This window comes from Platalea leucorodia (assembly GCF_965183815.1).
Source record: "Platalea leucorodia genome assembly, chromosome: 9".
Classification (NCBI taxonomy): Eukaryota; Metazoa; Chordata; class Aves; order Pelecaniformes; family Threskiornithidae; genus Platalea; species Platalea leucorodia.
Genome location: NC_138831.1, coordinates 23,620,402 through 23,637,162, shown reverse-complemented (window position 1 = coordinate 23,637,162; position 16,761 = coordinate 23,620,402). Strand labels below are relative to the sequence as shown.

The following is a 16,761-nucleotide window of genomic DNA, read 5'->3' as shown; positions in this document are numbered from 1 at the left end:
AGGATAACTCTACTATTGACATAATTCACAAAATAATTTTTTTCATTAATTTGCTATGTTGTGCATGTGTATAAGTTTGCCTGTTAAAATAGTAAATATCTTCTGGTTTTGTGTTACCTTCCAGAGATGATGTACTTCATCCTTTTGTCATAGGACTTCATTCGCTTAAAGGAAAACTAGGGGTATAAATAACTTTGTCTGGTTGTCTTTCCCTTCCTCCTTACCCTGCCCCATTCTTTCTTTCAAGGTCCCTGGGTCTTTCCTGGGGGAAGGAAAACTTACCACAACTGACCTTTGTGCTTGTATTCCTTCACTGCTACTAAAATTTGCTTTTTGTTTTTTGAGAAATTCCACAAAATTGATACGATGCCTACAATAGTTTCAGTGTTTGCTTTATCAGAAGTGTATGTTTAACTTAAGCTCCTATTTCAGTCAGTCTGCATGGATATTTACTTTGCAGGGGGAAAGCCCTTCCTCAGTTTAGAACTTTAGATCTTTATATTTGCCTGTCTTCTCCACATAGCATTTGCCTTTCCACACAGCTACAGATCTGTTGTGAATAATCCAGACCTAATGTAAATCATGCCTGTGACATTATCTTACAATTAATGGTGTTGGTTTTTTTCTTTTCTGAGATTGTACCTCTGAAAAAAAAAGTCTGTTATTGCATTTTGTTAAATAAAAAAACCCCACCCAAACCAGAACTGTAATTTCATGGATGTATTTAGTAAGCTAATGTGAGATAGGCTTAAATTGGAGCATAATTTATTTTTGGAGGCACTCAAGACAGTAAACGTTTGACATAGTCTAAGTAATTTTGCTTGTATACAATATGTAATTTCTAATTACGTTCAGTTTTTATTTGCCGTTTTATGCAGGCTTCTTTACAAATACCGGTGCATTGGAAACAATCAAATAAAGTTGCTAGAGCTGTCCAGGCAGTTTGTAACTGAAATACCCAAGTAATATCATGTTAGATTTAGTTCATATTGCAGAGTCACATGTTCAACTATTCCCAGGTGCACTTTATTATAAAATATTAGGGAGAATCATTTGTTCTATCTTCTCACAGAAAAATATCTCAAACCTTTCTCGGTGCTATTGTCCCTGTTCCCTGCTGCCCTCCCTGCCCCAATCTGTACATCATTTCCATGCCTAGGCTCTTAGAATTGCAGAATTGACCTGTGGTGGCATTGCTGGTTCTGGCACAGAGCCCACATTTAATAAATTTAGTTTATTAAATTCAGTTTATTTATTTAAAGCTGCCCTGAGTGAATGCAGAGAACACCTAACTCTTGAATTAGCTGGATCACTGCATCCTATTCTGTCTAACTGTGCAGATAATCTAGCATTGTCTGGTATTTTGCAATGGTATTTTAACAGTAACAGTGGTATGTTTGAACTGTACAGTTAGCCTGCATAACTAGCAGCTCCCAGCAGTTACTTGAATAACTTAGGCTGTGTTCCTTTTCAGCAAAACTGAGGTTGGTTTAAAGACTGGTATGTTCTCAGTGGTGGTGTCCTCAGTGTTACTTCATTTACTACGTGCAGCTGAGGGAGGACAGAGCCAGTAACTCTTTGTGCTGAGATTCTCAGTCACTTTTGTTTAATCCTTGAAAACTTGTGTGGGAAGGGCATTTAGTGGATTGCTGACATTTGAGTAACTTTTTTATCCTTGCTGTAACGTGGATGAGTTCCAGGCAACTGTAAACAGTTTGGGGCTTTCATCCATACTTGAAACAATTCAAGCATGAGCAAGTTCAGAATGCAAATAGGCACGTGTCTGAGAATGTATGTACAGTTGATAGAAAGACTCGGGGGGGGGAAGCGCTTGTCTGAAATGTCTTGCCTATGTAATGTCAATACACATGTAAACTCATAGCCCCACTTCTGCAGTGCAAGGTCCGCTTTAAAGATCTATCTTTCTAAATATTTCTTTGGAGGATTCTGCTGTGAAGAATTTAACGTTATGGTGAAGAAACAAGAAGTCTAAGAATGACAGGAGTGTCATATAATGTGATTCTGATACAATCGGATATAAAAAAGCAGTGTTCAGTATGCTTGTTATTTCTAGTAATGCATTTGAATTTACCAAATTAAAAAATGTTCATAATGTTGAGAGAACACATTTAAAACATTGACCATCTCTCAATATTTATCAATTTTGATTATAAGATAAAAATTTTAAGTTGTTATACTAAAAAAAAAAGTGGAGCTTTGACTCCATGACATAGAGTTCTGGTGCTTTGTTCGCAAAACTCGTACAAAATGTATGTGCAAAATTTGTGTACTTTCCTTGCTTGCCTTTTCCTTTCAGAGATGTTTTAATAGCAATTTTATAAACTTTTTTGTGCATCTGTATAAATTCAGCAGCGGTACTTAACTAAAATTTTAAAAAGGTATGACTGAGAGCTTGGAAACACCTGCTGCATTTTTCTTTTTACCTGGGATTACTTTTTTGCTTTGGAAAAGGGAAGGATTTGGATTCTATATCCCTTTGTGCTCTTTTAGGTACAAGCAGAGAGTTCAGTGCTTCTGTTTCTCAAGTGAACGAATTCAAGTTTTGTAGGGAAACTTACAGATCTTCCTAAAAATTGGTTAGGAAAAGTAGCCTGGAGCCATTCTGGTCGACAGAGGAGAGCAGGCACAGAGCAGCCAAAGGTGCAGATAGTTTTGGTGAGAAATACCTGCTAACCAGAGCCCAAAGTATAGCCTAGGACAGCCAAATAGTATGACTTGGTTTATGCTTACTAACCAAAGTTTTACTCTGAAAGTTACTCTTAAATACAGAAAGGTATTAATCTTGCAAAGGATTAATCATTCTGAAAGTGTGTCAGACTGAGAGTTGTATTCCTTGTGCCCTCCTTACTGTAAAGCCTAATTGTTGGAAAACCAATGTTATTTTTTTCTTTAAATACTTTAAAGTTACATTAGCAGCGTAATGGCTGGAGTGGTGACTAAGAAATGAATGGTTCAGAGAAACAGAGAAAAAGATACTTGCAAGATCAGAACAACTGAGGCAGAAATTGTATGTAATCTTTCAGTGTTGTTTTGTGTGTGTTTGTTTTTTTTTTTTTTCCCCCCCTGAACAATAACATTTCTTCCTGTGAATTTTAAAAATTTTTTTCTTAGTTCTGTTAGCAGGGAGCTTGCTTTTTGGCATCAATCTCTAAAAGTGAAAAAACATTTGAAGGAAAATCCCCAACATTGTAGATGTATGAGAAATCTACTTGGGTCGTTACACTGATCCTAACTCATGCCCCGCATTTATGTTTACATTGATCACAGCTTTATTTTATTAATATAGGAATGGGTCCATATTTGTCTTCTACTGCTATGAAAAGCTACTTTTAAAAAATACTGCTATGTATCACAATAGATACTAGTTTGATGTGGGTTTCTTTTTTTTTTTTTTTTTTTTTTCCCCCCCCCCTCAGACAACTGGTCACCCATGCAATATTAAATCAATTGAGAATTACTGTATGGGAGAGGAACTGAGAAAAGACCACCGTTAAATGTATTGATCTTTTTGTGTCAGAAAAGAAAAATTTTCTTATAAGCAACTTCTAAAGCTTTTATTTTCTAACAAAAGTGTCCATTTTGAAATGTATTCTGCATTTTGTTCGGTGATGTTTTGTCTTTGTAGGTGTATTTCATTAAACATGAGTGTGACTATTAATTGTTCATGTCGATAAAAATGGCAACATGTGTGTTTTGGGAGGGGGAACTGTATTTACATTTTCTTTAAAAGCTTTTTGTCTTTGTTTGAGAAATAAAGGGCAAGGCACCTAAACGCTGTACTGAGAGGAGTTTAGCTTTGTATCCTGTGAACTTTCAGGCTTTGTCATTACCAGTTTCAGCATTCCTTAGGGAGATAGACTGAACTTTTCAACAGTTAATACTAAATGCTTTTTGCTAGTCGTGGAAAACGTTAAAGTAACTTAAAGTATCTTTTGGGTATGAATGAATGATGTGAGTGTATGATCAGAGTGGATATGAGTGAATGATCTCTAGGAATTTGTTACTGTCAGGTGTGCACATTGCATAGCTATCTTGTGCATTTGGTTTTGATGCTTGTTCAAATGACTATCAAAACCTGTAATCTATGCAAAAAGTACTAATTAAAAGTGCAATCTTGGTCACAGCGCAGTTTACCTGTGGGAGGTGGAGGAATAGGATAAGATTTTTTTTTTTCTGCTCAAGTTGAATGTTTAATATGAAATGAGTCAGTGTCAGTTTCCTCGCAGTACTGTATCTACAAGAGGATTGATATGCTCATTCTTTAATATCTTAAAATATTCTTTGAATGCTACTGTTGCAGTTTTTCAGTTGTAGACAGGCTGTTTGAAGTAACGTTCATGAAAGTGAAGAGTTGCAGGAATAAAAATTTTAAAGATGCATGAGAACGTTCAGCTGGCAATGGATTATTTGAGCATGGTGTAAACATAAATCTAATATCTGGCAATGATTATGTTTCAGAAACATGCTTGTAAGTCATTTAAAGGAAGAGAAACTAGTTGTTCTGGAACAGACAAACTTAGGAATTTATGAAGCCATCATTATAAAATCTTTTCTCCATTATTTTCAACTTAATTTCTTCTTAGAGCATATCAGACATCTTTCCACTTGAGTGACTTGGTGTGGATCTTGGGAGAGTTGGAGAAAATGAATTTAGTTTCAGTAAAAATGGCTTTCATCAAATATTGGTTGGAGCAAAAGACCCAGAGTGAATAAACAAATCAATGCTAGGGCACAGGTTACAGGACACTGAAAGGTAAGCTGTGCTGTGCACATGCCTTATCTGTTAAGGTGGCCAGGAATGCAACTAACCTGTGTCCTGTGAAATAGTGTGTCTGTGTTGTCTTCTGCTGATGTGCTTGCTTCTTGTGTTCAGTGCACCAGCGAGAAATCATGTGTGTATCTGCAATATTATGTTTTGTGATTACATTTTTTTTTTTTTTTTTGTCAGTTCAAAGCTGGTCAAGTAGTTGCCATGCTAATTGTCTTACCTCATATCTATGTATGCAGTGAGCTGTTTGAGTTCAAAGTGGATGTTTTTGTATATATTAATATAATTTTTTTAAGCTAGCTTTCTTTACATTAGAGGGCAGGGGAAAGGTGTAAATCATTCAGAAATTACTTCTTAAGAAGCAGCTTTTATGAGTGTCTCTATTCTTCCATAATAATAATTTGAAATAAGAACAGTGACTAGATTTGAGAAGTGAACATGTCCGATGGCTGCCCATGCAGTATCAGAATTGAAGTGTTCTTGGCTAGATTCTTCTTGGCCTGAGTGAAGAGGTGTTTCTGAGGAGGTGGAGCCTCCTCTTATCCCACATGAGGGTTGCCTCTGAGCAGCCGCAAAAGTCAGCAGCAGAACAACTGATTACTGCTTTTTCTTCAGCACACTCACCATATGAACTGCATGGCCTTGTACCATGGATGCCAAGAGCAGGTTTATCAACTTTTCATCACGGATTCCCTGTCTCTCCCCAGGAGACTGTGAATGTCTTTTAAACTTCTCTTTCTTCTCACCTAGCCCTCTACCCTCAGGCCACTTGCAGATCTTTGTCCACTCGAGGCCAGATGTGAGCCAAGTTCTCATCTTCTCACTTCAGTGGTGGCTCCTTCTTGAACTGTGTGAGTAGAACCCACAGCCTTCAGTTTAGGCAGGAAGGAGAGGTAAAGATGGCATGTTTTAAATTTGCCTGCCGAGGTGAGGAGGTACTTTCATTTTCTAGAAAAAAACCTCTCAGTGTCTGTGAATGAACCCAGGCTGCCAGGGACACAGTCATCAGCTGCAGCCAAAAAGATGGCAAAAATGCACTGATGAAGCATGGTGGCAAGAGAGAGCAGGGCATTGCTTGAAGAGAGGATGATGCCAAACATACACAGTCCCGAGAATATCCAGCACTTACTTAAGGAAAGATCCTAGGAGAAAGAGGGTTGCAAATGCATAGTCAAAGATACGACTGATGTTTGTGTTGTACAGAAGGCTGATAGCAGTTGCTGTCTTTGTTTTTCTGACTGTGTGTACAACCACCTCAAAATGTGTTTCTGTGATCTTCTCTAGTAGGCTGTTCTACAGTATGCAAGTAGGCCTTTCATATTTGGATGAGAGAACACCGTTAGAGCAGGGAAGTACCTTTTTTGGTATAAAACTTGGCTTTTGTCAAGGTGCAAGTTTGAATTTTTTGTCATTTCCTGTTTTCTCTTGAATTTTTCAGGAAATGTTGGCAGCATGTCAAAATATTAAATATAAAGGCTGTAACGTTAGGGTGTTGTCAACATCAGCAGTGACAAGGAGGTTTTGATGGTTGCCCCACTATTCCTTATCTCAGCTTACTTAGTAGAGAAATCCAGTTGAGCTCCTCTTACTGTTTTGTCTCATGTATTACCTAGAAGGGTGAAATAAAGTAGGGTTCCCCATAGTTGGTAAGTTAAGAGAAGGAAAGAGCTTCCTGGGTTTCGTCGTACCCCTCTTATCTAACAGTTTATCTCTTCTCTGTTTTTATTGTTACCATCTAAGTAGTTACTCTTTTAGCCGTCTATATGCATAATACGGTTGTCGCAACTGTGTGTAACTTTTTTCACCTTCCTGATTCCTAACAGTAGGGCAATGCATATGAATTGTGAGATTGTTGTAGTTGCTTGTGCATGCTGACCTCAGCTGTATTCCTCAATTTTATCTTACCTCCTCCCTTCTTTTTTCAGAATATCTCCTGTATCTTCCCGTTCCTTGTTCCCTTTTTACGTCGAATGTAAGACTGTTGTCATTTATGTGCCATAGGTTTAAAAAATAAAAAATTAAAGTAGCTAAATCCTATTAGATTTCTATTGGGTATTGAGTTTTAAATCTTACTGATGTTTAAATGTTTTGAACCTTTGAACAACTGGACCTGCAGAACTGATGGCATTAATGCAGGAATGACAACGATTGGCAGGAGGGAAGGAGAGGATTTGTATGTTGTCATTGTATACATTGTCAGTGAAAGAAACGTTCATGAACTGACCGAAAGAGTTTGCATGCAATGGTAGTTGCTTCATATAAACCAAACCTTTTTCTTTAAGTTTGTTGTTATATGTTTCCTTTCTAGCTACTAGTCAGATCTGGGTTTAGGTCTGTAGCAATGTTAAGTACTTACAAATCTAGCTAAAGCTTTTCAGGGTTGTGCTGTGAGTGAAAACACTCTGAAATTCAAAGTTTATCCTTCTGGGCATCCTAAAATGGGCACTTAACACTAGTGGAGATGGTTTTTTTCCATTAATTCCATTACTTTAGCTCTTCAACTGTAACAAACACTGTTGTCTCTTCTCTGACATAAGCATGTGAATGTTAAGCATGTGAATGTTTGGGATAAGAGGAGCTTTTTTTTTTTTTTTTTTTTTTCCCCCAGCATGGATGCTACACAAAAGGGCATGAAGAAATTAATTGGAGGGTTCACATAATTTGCAACAAAGGAGGTACAGGACCACACGTGAAATGAGACTTTAACAGATACTGATAGGCCTTCAGTAAAGGAGTATTTGGTATTATGTACTGAATTAAGTTGTTAGTGATTTCAGGGGAACAGTGTAGGTCTTTCAGTATAAGTCTTTTGTGTACCATAAGGGGACAGAATAAGGATTGCTTGGAAGACCTTTATTTTGGCATTTTCTGATTGATTTACTTATTGACTTTGCAGCTTTAATATGACTTACTTTGCCTTTCATAGAGGTGATCAGGAATATAGGTGGTGTGCACAACCACTGAAGATTAATTTGGAAACAATCTACTAGCATGGCAAAAGATGTGCACTTGCACTGAGTCGTTCTGAACATCAGTTTCTCAGATGTTTATGGAAGGATGCAGTTTTATGGAGGAAATAAACTACTGTGCTTATTTTCAGTGGTTTTTGTTTTTTTGTGTTTTTTTTTTTTTTCCTCTTTTTGAAAGCTTGGTAATGAATCTGGCTACTTGGAAATTTAGCAAGGAGTACATTTCACTGTTCGAAAATGTTTCAGACTTTGGTTTTGCTTAGTTTTGAATAAGATGCATTGAATTTGTGATGGCTGGGGAAAAAAATACACTGATACCTTTACCTTTGTTCCTGAGTGTGCGAAAATAGTACTGTGTACTGATTCCGAAGTATGCAAGGGGTGGTTCATGTCCCTGCACTGGGAGAGGTTTATGCTGAAGTGAACTGAGCATAGTGTGTGTGGGGGTTTAGATTTTTTTTTTTTCTGTTTCATACTATGTAAATTGTGATACTATTAAAATGTTGTGTTTCGTTGTATACTAATAGTATTAAACTTGCTACCCTTTTAAAAAAAGAAAGACCAAAAAAAAAACCCCCCAAAAAACCCCACCCAACAATAAACCAACAACCAACCCTGCCCCCCCCCCAAAAAACCAAACCAAAGCCCCAAAATCACTGATAAAAATACAATTTCTTCAATGAATGCTTTTTATTATAATTCCTGTTGGGCCTCTTTTTCTTAACGGTACAGTCTGTGCTAATGCTTGCATGCCATATCTGGCTTACAGGACTATTTGGCCTGCATCTAGCATCTAGCCACCTTTCTGAAGGCTCTTCAGGTATTGATTATCTAAATTAACATGATGGTAAACTGCTCCTGTGACACCAGAGACGCAGCGAGAGGAATTACGCATATATTACTGATGATCTGCTTATGTGCAGAAAGTCAAATGCTTTCAAGACTCAGGCTAATTTTGCAGATGTGGGTGAACTGTACCACGTATGTGTAGGTTGATCATGTCACAAGGGAGAAGGCAGTGCAGTTTTCAGATGCTTTCAAAAGAGCCTGTGAGGTCTGTTGTCTCAGGAAGAGAGAGTACCACTTCAGCGAAGGATATTGTAATTTTCCCTGACTCTCTCAATTTTTCTTTCTTAGGCCGCATCAATGGAGCACATTCAGGGAGCTTGGAAGACTCTCAGTAATGGTTTTGGACTCAAGGATTCAGTCTTTGATGGTCCAAACTGTATTTCACCTACTATCGTCCAGCAGTTTGGTTATCAACGCCGAGCATCTGATGATGGCAAAATATCAGATACTTCCAAAACTAGTAATACTATTCGTGTTTTCTTGCCCAACAAGCAGCGCACGGTGGTAAGTCCACATTACCTTTATGTAAGAAATGTTGTACTGTTCCTGTTGCTAACACTATGACATGTATCTGGCAAGAGAAATGCCAGGCTTCACAAAAGGTCTTATTATGATTAAGTGTGTTGTCATCAGCTCTTTAATTCTAGAGGACATATTTTGAAAGCAGTGTATCTGTATTTTGAGAACCTGTATTTCTCTACCTAGGTGCTGTATTTTTCCAATACACATGAGCAAGATGTTTTGCTCACGTATTTACCGTTAAAAGACAGTAGTTGGCTGACCTAAACAATGACGCCTGTATGAAGTAAAACATGTAGCCATTTCTGTTACCATTTTCTTCACTTGGATGCCCACAGTGAAGCATGGTAGTTAAAGCTGAAGTGAAACTTCTTCAGGGAACACTTCTATTAGATATCTTGGAGCTGAGTATACTAACAGTCTTACGCAAAGTTCCTCGAAATCTAAAGTAAGCCTTTTTCTATGCTTAAGGTAACTCCATTTGCTTGCATTTCTATTACTTTTATAGGCTACCTACTTGTATAAGTGCTGTATAAAATCCTGTTTCACAGAAACTTAGTAATTGTAAGAAATTGAAAGGTTGTAAAATGGCTTCAAAACTTCATTTGCATAAGTACATAATAGTTACCTGTATGGCATAAAACGTGCCTGCCCGACAGGTTGGCCTAACGTGTGGCAAGTTAAATCAGAAGGCACAGCAGTCTGTTGTTTTATTATACAAGTAATTTTTATTTATCTATTTATTAACTTCAAAAGTGAACAGCTGTGCAGTTTTACTGGAACTTCTAAAGAAAAGGAGAAAAAAATGCTTAAACAAAAAATCTTAAACAAATTCTGCAATCACTGGCTAATTTTTTTTTTTCCTTTGGTCACAGGTAAATGTGCGAAATGGGATGACCTTACATGACTGTCTTATGAAGGCACTTAAAGTAAGAGGTCTGCAGCCAGAATGCTGTGCGGTTTTTCGACTTCATACTGAACCAAAAGGGTAAGTCTGGAATGTTGTATGTTAAACTTTCAACTAAAGAATGTAAAAATCTTGTTTTTAGAATAGCAGCAATAGTGCTTTCTTCCTCTCTCTTGGTAGTTTCTTTTAAAAGCACGGTTTGGTTGTAAACACTTCATGTTGCTTTCTTTACCCTCTAGGGCAACTCCTTCAGCTTCCGGGGTATTAAAAATTTTATTTTTGTTTTAAATCTAAATATTAAAAATGCTCAAAATTGAGGTGTACACTCAAGTGCTTGTAGTGTCTTATAGGGGCTTTGGTCATACTCTAGATGAAATGATGTGATATGCCTTCATGTTTGAGGTGCATTTCTCCTCTGCATTTGTAGTTGGTAACTTCAGTGCTAGTGATTCTTAGCCAACTTAAATGAACGTCTCCTCTGTGTGCTCAGTTGTAAGGCTCTACGTTCCTCTACAACTTTTCAATGTTTGGATTTAAATCTCACTTCAGATATTCCTTATTTTTTGTAGGACCGGGGATGCTGCTATTAAATACCAAATGATTCTTTTACAAGCTGAGGGAGTGAAGGTATCTCATGGAGTTAATACATTTAACTTCACACCTCGTAAAGCTTGGGCTTAATGTTCTTTTAAGCCTCAATCATGAGGCAGTCATTTGTGGGTTTACATCTCTGTGTTACTGAGTCCATTCTGGGGTCACCAGTAACTTCAATGCTGAAGCACATAATACGGCTTTCATGTCGCTAAGTCTGCCATTCATAATTTCTTGTTTTGTTTATAAAGGTATTTCTGTGACTCCATTACAGCTTCTAGGTGTCTTATTTCAAATAATCTATATATCTAAATGACTTACACGTTAAAAAGTAAACAGAAAAAGAGGTAAATTGCTATGTTTTCAAAGTCGCTTCTAATTTTTTAAGTGAAAGACACTGAAATATAGCTCACTCACTATAAGAGGTTAGCCAAGCTTTGTTGTATTTGTTTTCAGTTTACTCAAGAAAACTTACAAAACATAGATCATTGATTAGGCCAGACTACTTATCTCCTAAGTAATTTTGTTGTCCCCATTTTCTCTTTCTTTCAGAAAAAAAGTGCGTTTGGATTGGAATACAGATGCTGCCTCCTTGATTGGAGAGGAACTGCAAGTGGACTTTCTTGATCATGTTCCACTCACTACACACAATTTTGTAAGCTTTTCCTCTTCTGTATTTTGATGTGAATTGTATCAATTCGGGTTTTTTTGTTTGTTTGTTTTGTTTTGTTTTGTTGGTTTTTTTTTACAAAGAGATAATGCCTAACTTTAACAGTTTTACCTTGCATTATTTTGTTCTCCCTGGGAAGGAACTCTGTTCCCATGTTCTAGCCTTTTTGTTGTTTTGTCCCAGAAATATATTGTGCCAAGTGGCAAAACGAAAGGATTATCATTTGCATCCGTTAGAATTGATTTACAAAAACTGAAAGTAGCTTTGCTTCTACTTTACATTTTTGGAAAACTACAAACAAAATCATCTGCAGTTGGTCACCAGAAAACTAATATTTTTCTCCAGATCTGGAAGAAGCTCAAGCTTCAAGCCTTCGTCTACAGTATGCTCTGGAAGAGGAAACCCTTTGGTTAATTTTAATCTTTTTTTTTTGTATTTCAGAAGCTTTAAAAGAATGTTAGATGCCATTTTAAAAAGTAGAATTTCCTTAAACTGTTTTATTTACTGAGGAATTTATTTCTTATGCAAGGGGTATTGGTTAGTCATAAACACAAAACAAGCATTTTGACTAATAAAAAAAAAAATGAGGTGGTTCTTACGATCTGATCCTTCTTCACCTCCTTGGTGATACTAAAACCAACCAACCAAAAACCCTAATTCTTGGCCCACCCAACTCTGTTACCTTACTGAGCACAAAATAGTGCTTTTGAATTTGACAGACAATTTTTTTTTTTTTTTTTTTAAATAATCAGGTAAACAAAGCCCTAAATGTTTGTAAGCTTTCCAGGTTTCCAAACAAACTGGAAATATATGCAAGAATACTTGTGTGGTTTTAAGTTCAGTAGCACTTTGGGGACACTGATGACATTTTAACATGGTATTTGTTTATGTCAAGCTCTGAAGATGTTCATCTCAGCTAAGGAAGAGAAGCTAGTAGCTTGGATTAATCATTTAATGTGTTTTCTAGGCTCGGAAGACATTTCTAAAGCTTGCTTTCTGTGACATCTGCCAGAAGTTCCTGCTAAATGGGTTTCGGTGTCAGACATGTGGTTATAAATTCCACGAACACTGCAGCACTAAAGTTCCAACCATGTGTGTCGACTGGAGCAATATCAGGCAACTCTTGTAAGGACTGTTCCTTTTTAATAGCAACAGTAACTCTCTGTGACAGACAAGCATCATTTTTTAAATCTCTTATCATAGAGATAAATTTGGATTGTTGGGAAGCATAGTCACTTTCGTCAATACACAGAACTTGTGTATTGATTTCATAAAACAGCCAGCAATGATTGTCTGTTCCCAGGTGAAGAAGGCCGCTTACATTAAATGCATTTTGTTCTTGCTGTAAATTTTAATATTCCGGGACAAGCAAACAAAGATCTTGAATGACCAGGCAGTTGCTGTAATGCCCTCTGTTTCAACACAATAATAGTAATTCCTCTCACATAACACTTTTGTTAGAAGAAAGAAAGGTCATGATTCAGTTGGTTTTTAGCTGTTGGAAGAATGAGTGTTCAGAACTACCAGAACTTTTGACACCCTGTTGAAAATGCATAGAATGGTGAGAAAACTGGTGAATGATAATACTTTCCTAATATTGATTAGAAAAAGTTGAAAATCATTATGTTAGAAGTCCTTTTATGCAAACATATTAAAACCTATAATTGATTTTATGTGTCTTACTTAGTGATTGTATTTTTTTTATAACTAAACTTGGTCATATAGTTATGCATTTTCTTATACTGACTAGTCATTAGAGTATAGGATGACTTGTGCCATGTGGTGCTACGTGGGTTTAATAGAACTTTAAAAATTTGGTGTCAGATACCCTTTCAGGAAAATCTGAAGTCTGATGTAAAAAGATTTGTATCTTAAGTTTAGAAAGAACACATGGAAATTTTCTTTGGGAGTCTGAAGGCTTAGTTTTTAGTCATACCATACACAGAGGAAAAATACTACGTAAAGATAGGAACATATTCATGAAGTTAATTATGCTGGAAAGAAACAGCCCTTTAAATTTTCAGCTTTAAAGAGCATTGTACAGGAGGTAGTGTAGCAGTTGAAATTGTAATTGTTTTTGTTGATATTTCAGATTGTTCCCAAATCCAAATATCAGTGACAGTGGTGTCCCTGCACTACCTCCCTTGACAATGAGACGGATGCGGGAGTCTGTCTCCCGGATACCTGTTAGGTAAGCTAGTATTTCCTGTCATTTCTCTTTCGGGAAATACAGTTGTTTAAAAACAAAAAAACCAAAACACCCCCAAATCCTCAAAAATAGAACAATCTTATAGAAGGTTGGGATAAGTGTGCAAGAAGGCAACACCACTTCATCATAGATGATATGTAATATCCTTTCTTGTTCTTAGATTCAAGCAAAACATTGATTTGGGATTTTATATTTTTAATTTTTAGTGTTATGATTTTAAAGGGAGGGTATTAAAGGTTTTCTGGAGACCTGTGTTTTCCTGCCGAAGAAAATTCAAGGCTTCCTTTGGTATTTTTGTGCATTAATTTTATTTTATCTGATCAGGTAGTATACATGTAAGGGTTTGTGACTCATTTTGCATGACTTGCATACATAAACTAAAATAACATTCTAATGTTATGATGACAGATAAGAGTTTAAAGAGAGAACACTGGAAACTGAAAATATCTTCCTCTTAATGAAAATTCTGAGACCTAAAGAGAATGTTCCTGTAGTTTTAAATGCTAGAATAAAAATTGCTTTGCTTTCAAAGGGGCCTGTCTTCTGATCCTAATTTGTGCCTGTATTCTTTTCCTTGAAATTCTAGAGGCCAAAGAGGGCAGGCCATCTTTTGTTTTTTCTACATGCCTTTGAAAAATCTTGGCCTATTCAGGAATGAGACACAGAGCACGTAGCTGACTTGCAAATGGTTCATGTACTTATTTATTTATTTTAGTGGGAACTGCATCAGGAATTGATCTTATGTTCTCTTTGCCATCTTATTCTATTTCCAGTGTTGCTTAACAATGGCTCATTAACCTGATAGTTTTTAAGCTTTTTGTGAAGGCTGGCTGATTTCAGTTAAGATAGTTGTGTGATTTGGGATAAATAAGGTTTGAGTGACCTTAGCTGTGATTTATAACTCTTTGTTGAACTGGATTTTAGTGTTGGCCTCCTTTTAACTGGTATTGGGTTTCATGACTTCCTTGCTGGCTGTTCTGTGCGAACCATTGAACAGTCTTGCAAACCTTCACAAATTCAGAGCTTAGCAGTAAAAGTAGCTCTTAAGCTATGTATTTAACAGGCTTGAAATGAGCAATTTGTTTAAATTTCACAGACCTGAATTAATCCAGCAGAGCCAGTATTTTATCAGTATATTAAATGTGATTTGATGGGGATTGAACTGAACTGTGGCAAAATTTATAACGGCAGAAACAGACTTATGTTAAACACACTAGATAAGTATGTGAGCTGACAAGATCTTCAAGTTTTTAAATTTATTTCCTAAGTTAAACTGGGAATGATTCAACTGACCAAATAGATTAGTTAGCGTGCAAGTCCGAACTTTTCTCTGTTTGGAACTCTGTGTATATTGCTTTTGGACAGGTTACATTGAACAGTATTTTTCAATTGCTGGAGGGGGAAAAAATAACCACAACTTTCCCATTCTCTCTCTTTCCTTCTCAGTTCCCAGCACAGGTATTCTACACCTCATGCCTTCACATTCAACACATCAAATCCTTCCTCTGAGGGCTCCCTTTCCCAAAGACAGCGATCTACATCCACACCAAATGTCCATATGGTTAGCACTACAATGCCTGTAGACAGCCGGATAATTGAGGTAATATTGGCACGGAGGGAATAGCATAAAGTAAAACTAAAATTGTGACTGGCCATCTAGTAGTCACTTGTTGGGTTTTCTTCTTTGCTTTCTGTCATTTACTTACTGTTTGCCTTAGTTGGCTGAGTGATGAAGAATAGAGGTGACACATTTGCATAGAAAGTTAATAGTTCATTCTTGCAGTCTTTATCAACTTTGCTGGGTGTCTGTAAAGATGAGGGGGAGCTTAACGTTCAAGTTTCACAGATCTGAAAAGAAAATAAGTTCAATTTTGCTGAAGAAATACTTATTAGGCGTGTCTAAAAATGTTCTTTCAAACTTATAGATCTGGATTTGTTGGGGCGCTAGCGTTTATTTTAAATCAGAGTACAGGTACTGTAAGTCTGGATGTCGTTCTCAGAGTTGGAATACTCAAGTGAAAGCTTACTGGCAATATGTTTTGTGTTACACCTGTACGGAATTAACAGCGATTCTGGGTTTGTGTGCTAAAGCCATCTGTATCTGAGAATATTTCTTCTGTTACTTGCTCTCAAGCACCTTTTTCTTCTTCTTTTTTTTTTTTTTTTTTTTTTTTTCTCCCCCTCCCTTAGACTGGCAGTAGTGAGAGACAATTCTTTGAAGTCAGGCCTAAAGTGTTTGTTTTTGTTTTGTTTTGTGATAACTTTAACAAAAATAAGGGAGTGGTGTGCAGGAAAGGCTTGCAGAAAGAAAGTGCTGAACAGCAGGACTTCAGAGAGAGCACTGTTTGTTGGTTTTTTGCTCTGGAATAATTTTAAAACTCTTTAGGCCAAGCAAAAGCCTTTGACTGCTGAGATTACTTGCATCTTCAGCTGGTAGTTTATAGGCTTCTATGAAATGTGAAGACTCTCTGAAATGGGCCAGAGATGTCCTGTGGACCTTTGGTGGAACTGAAGGAAAGTGCACTGCAGCCCCACGGAACATTTTGGTTAGAAGCTTTGTGTCAGCTGGGTTTTCTGGGGAAAGGTACCCTCCCTTTCGCTTTGGTGTTCTTAGGCTTACAGCCTTTTTTTTCCTTCTTCAGAAGCCTGGCTGACCATCTTTTATGGCATGAAAAATAATGAAGCACTCAAGAAAGAGAATATGAATTGTCAAACTTTGTAGTGTGATGAGCCTTTAAGGAGACATTGCTTTCTTTATCCTTTATGCATAGTAGTAAAGACAGAAATGCTTTCTATTCTGGCTCTTCATAATATCATAGGGACTGAATAAAAACAGCTGCCATGTCTTAAAGGCAATAGCTGCTTTTCCAAAAGGCTTTAAAAAAAAAAGGAAGTTTAAAAAGAAAATCACCACGAAAAAAGGTAGTAGAGACCTTCTAGTATGACATGAGAATGACCACCTTACTAAAGTGGTTTATGAAAGGGTGGATACTAGTGAACTTCTGGGATTGAACAGGAATACTTACTTAAAAGTTTTACTTCAATTAATTATCATATATCAAACAAATTGGGTTACTTTTTCTCTCATTTATTCTAACATTTAATTTTTTAAATTTTTTTTATACTTCCTCTGTTCTTTTCTTTTATCTCTTACTGTGTTGGCCTAGAATAACAGCCTGAATGCTTCTCCCAGTTCCTGGTGCAGACGATTTTGTTTGAGGGGAAGAGTAGGTATTTTCTTGGTGCCTTCTGTTTTCT

General features: G+C 36.7%; 1 protein-coding gene across 3 annotated transcripts in view; it reads left to right on the top strand.

The window, feature by feature from the left end:
• Positions 1 to 16,761, top strand: part of RAF1 (Raf-1 proto-oncogene, serine/threonine kinase) — a gene marked incomplete at its 3' end in the record, with an annotated part of 44,477 nt that overhangs the window by 10,927 nt on the left and 16,789 nt on the right. Inside the window, exons 1-7 of one of the 3 annotated variants that reach the window (XM_082322095.1) lie at positions 9,026 to 9,111; positions 9,313 to 9,574; positions 10,002 to 10,114; positions 11,177 to 11,279; positions 12,262 to 12,419; positions 13,387 to 13,485; positions 14,950 to 15,103. In XM_082322095.1, the coding sequence (XP_082178221.1) occupies positions 10,020 to 10,114; positions 11,177 to 11,279; positions 12,262 to 12,419; positions 13,387 to 13,485; positions 14,950 to 15,103 (609 nt within the window). In that variant the 5' untranslated portion in view covers positions 9,026 to 9,111; positions 9,313 to 9,574; positions 10,002 to 10,019. Of the gene's footprint in view, positions 1 to 8,895; positions 9,112 to 9,312; positions 9,575 to 10,001; positions 10,115 to 11,176; positions 11,280 to 12,261; positions 12,420 to 13,386; positions 13,486 to 14,949; positions 15,104 to 16,761 lie in introns of those variants that run through there. The other 2 variants (XM_082322093.1, XM_082322094.1) reach the window with 2 other exon arrangements.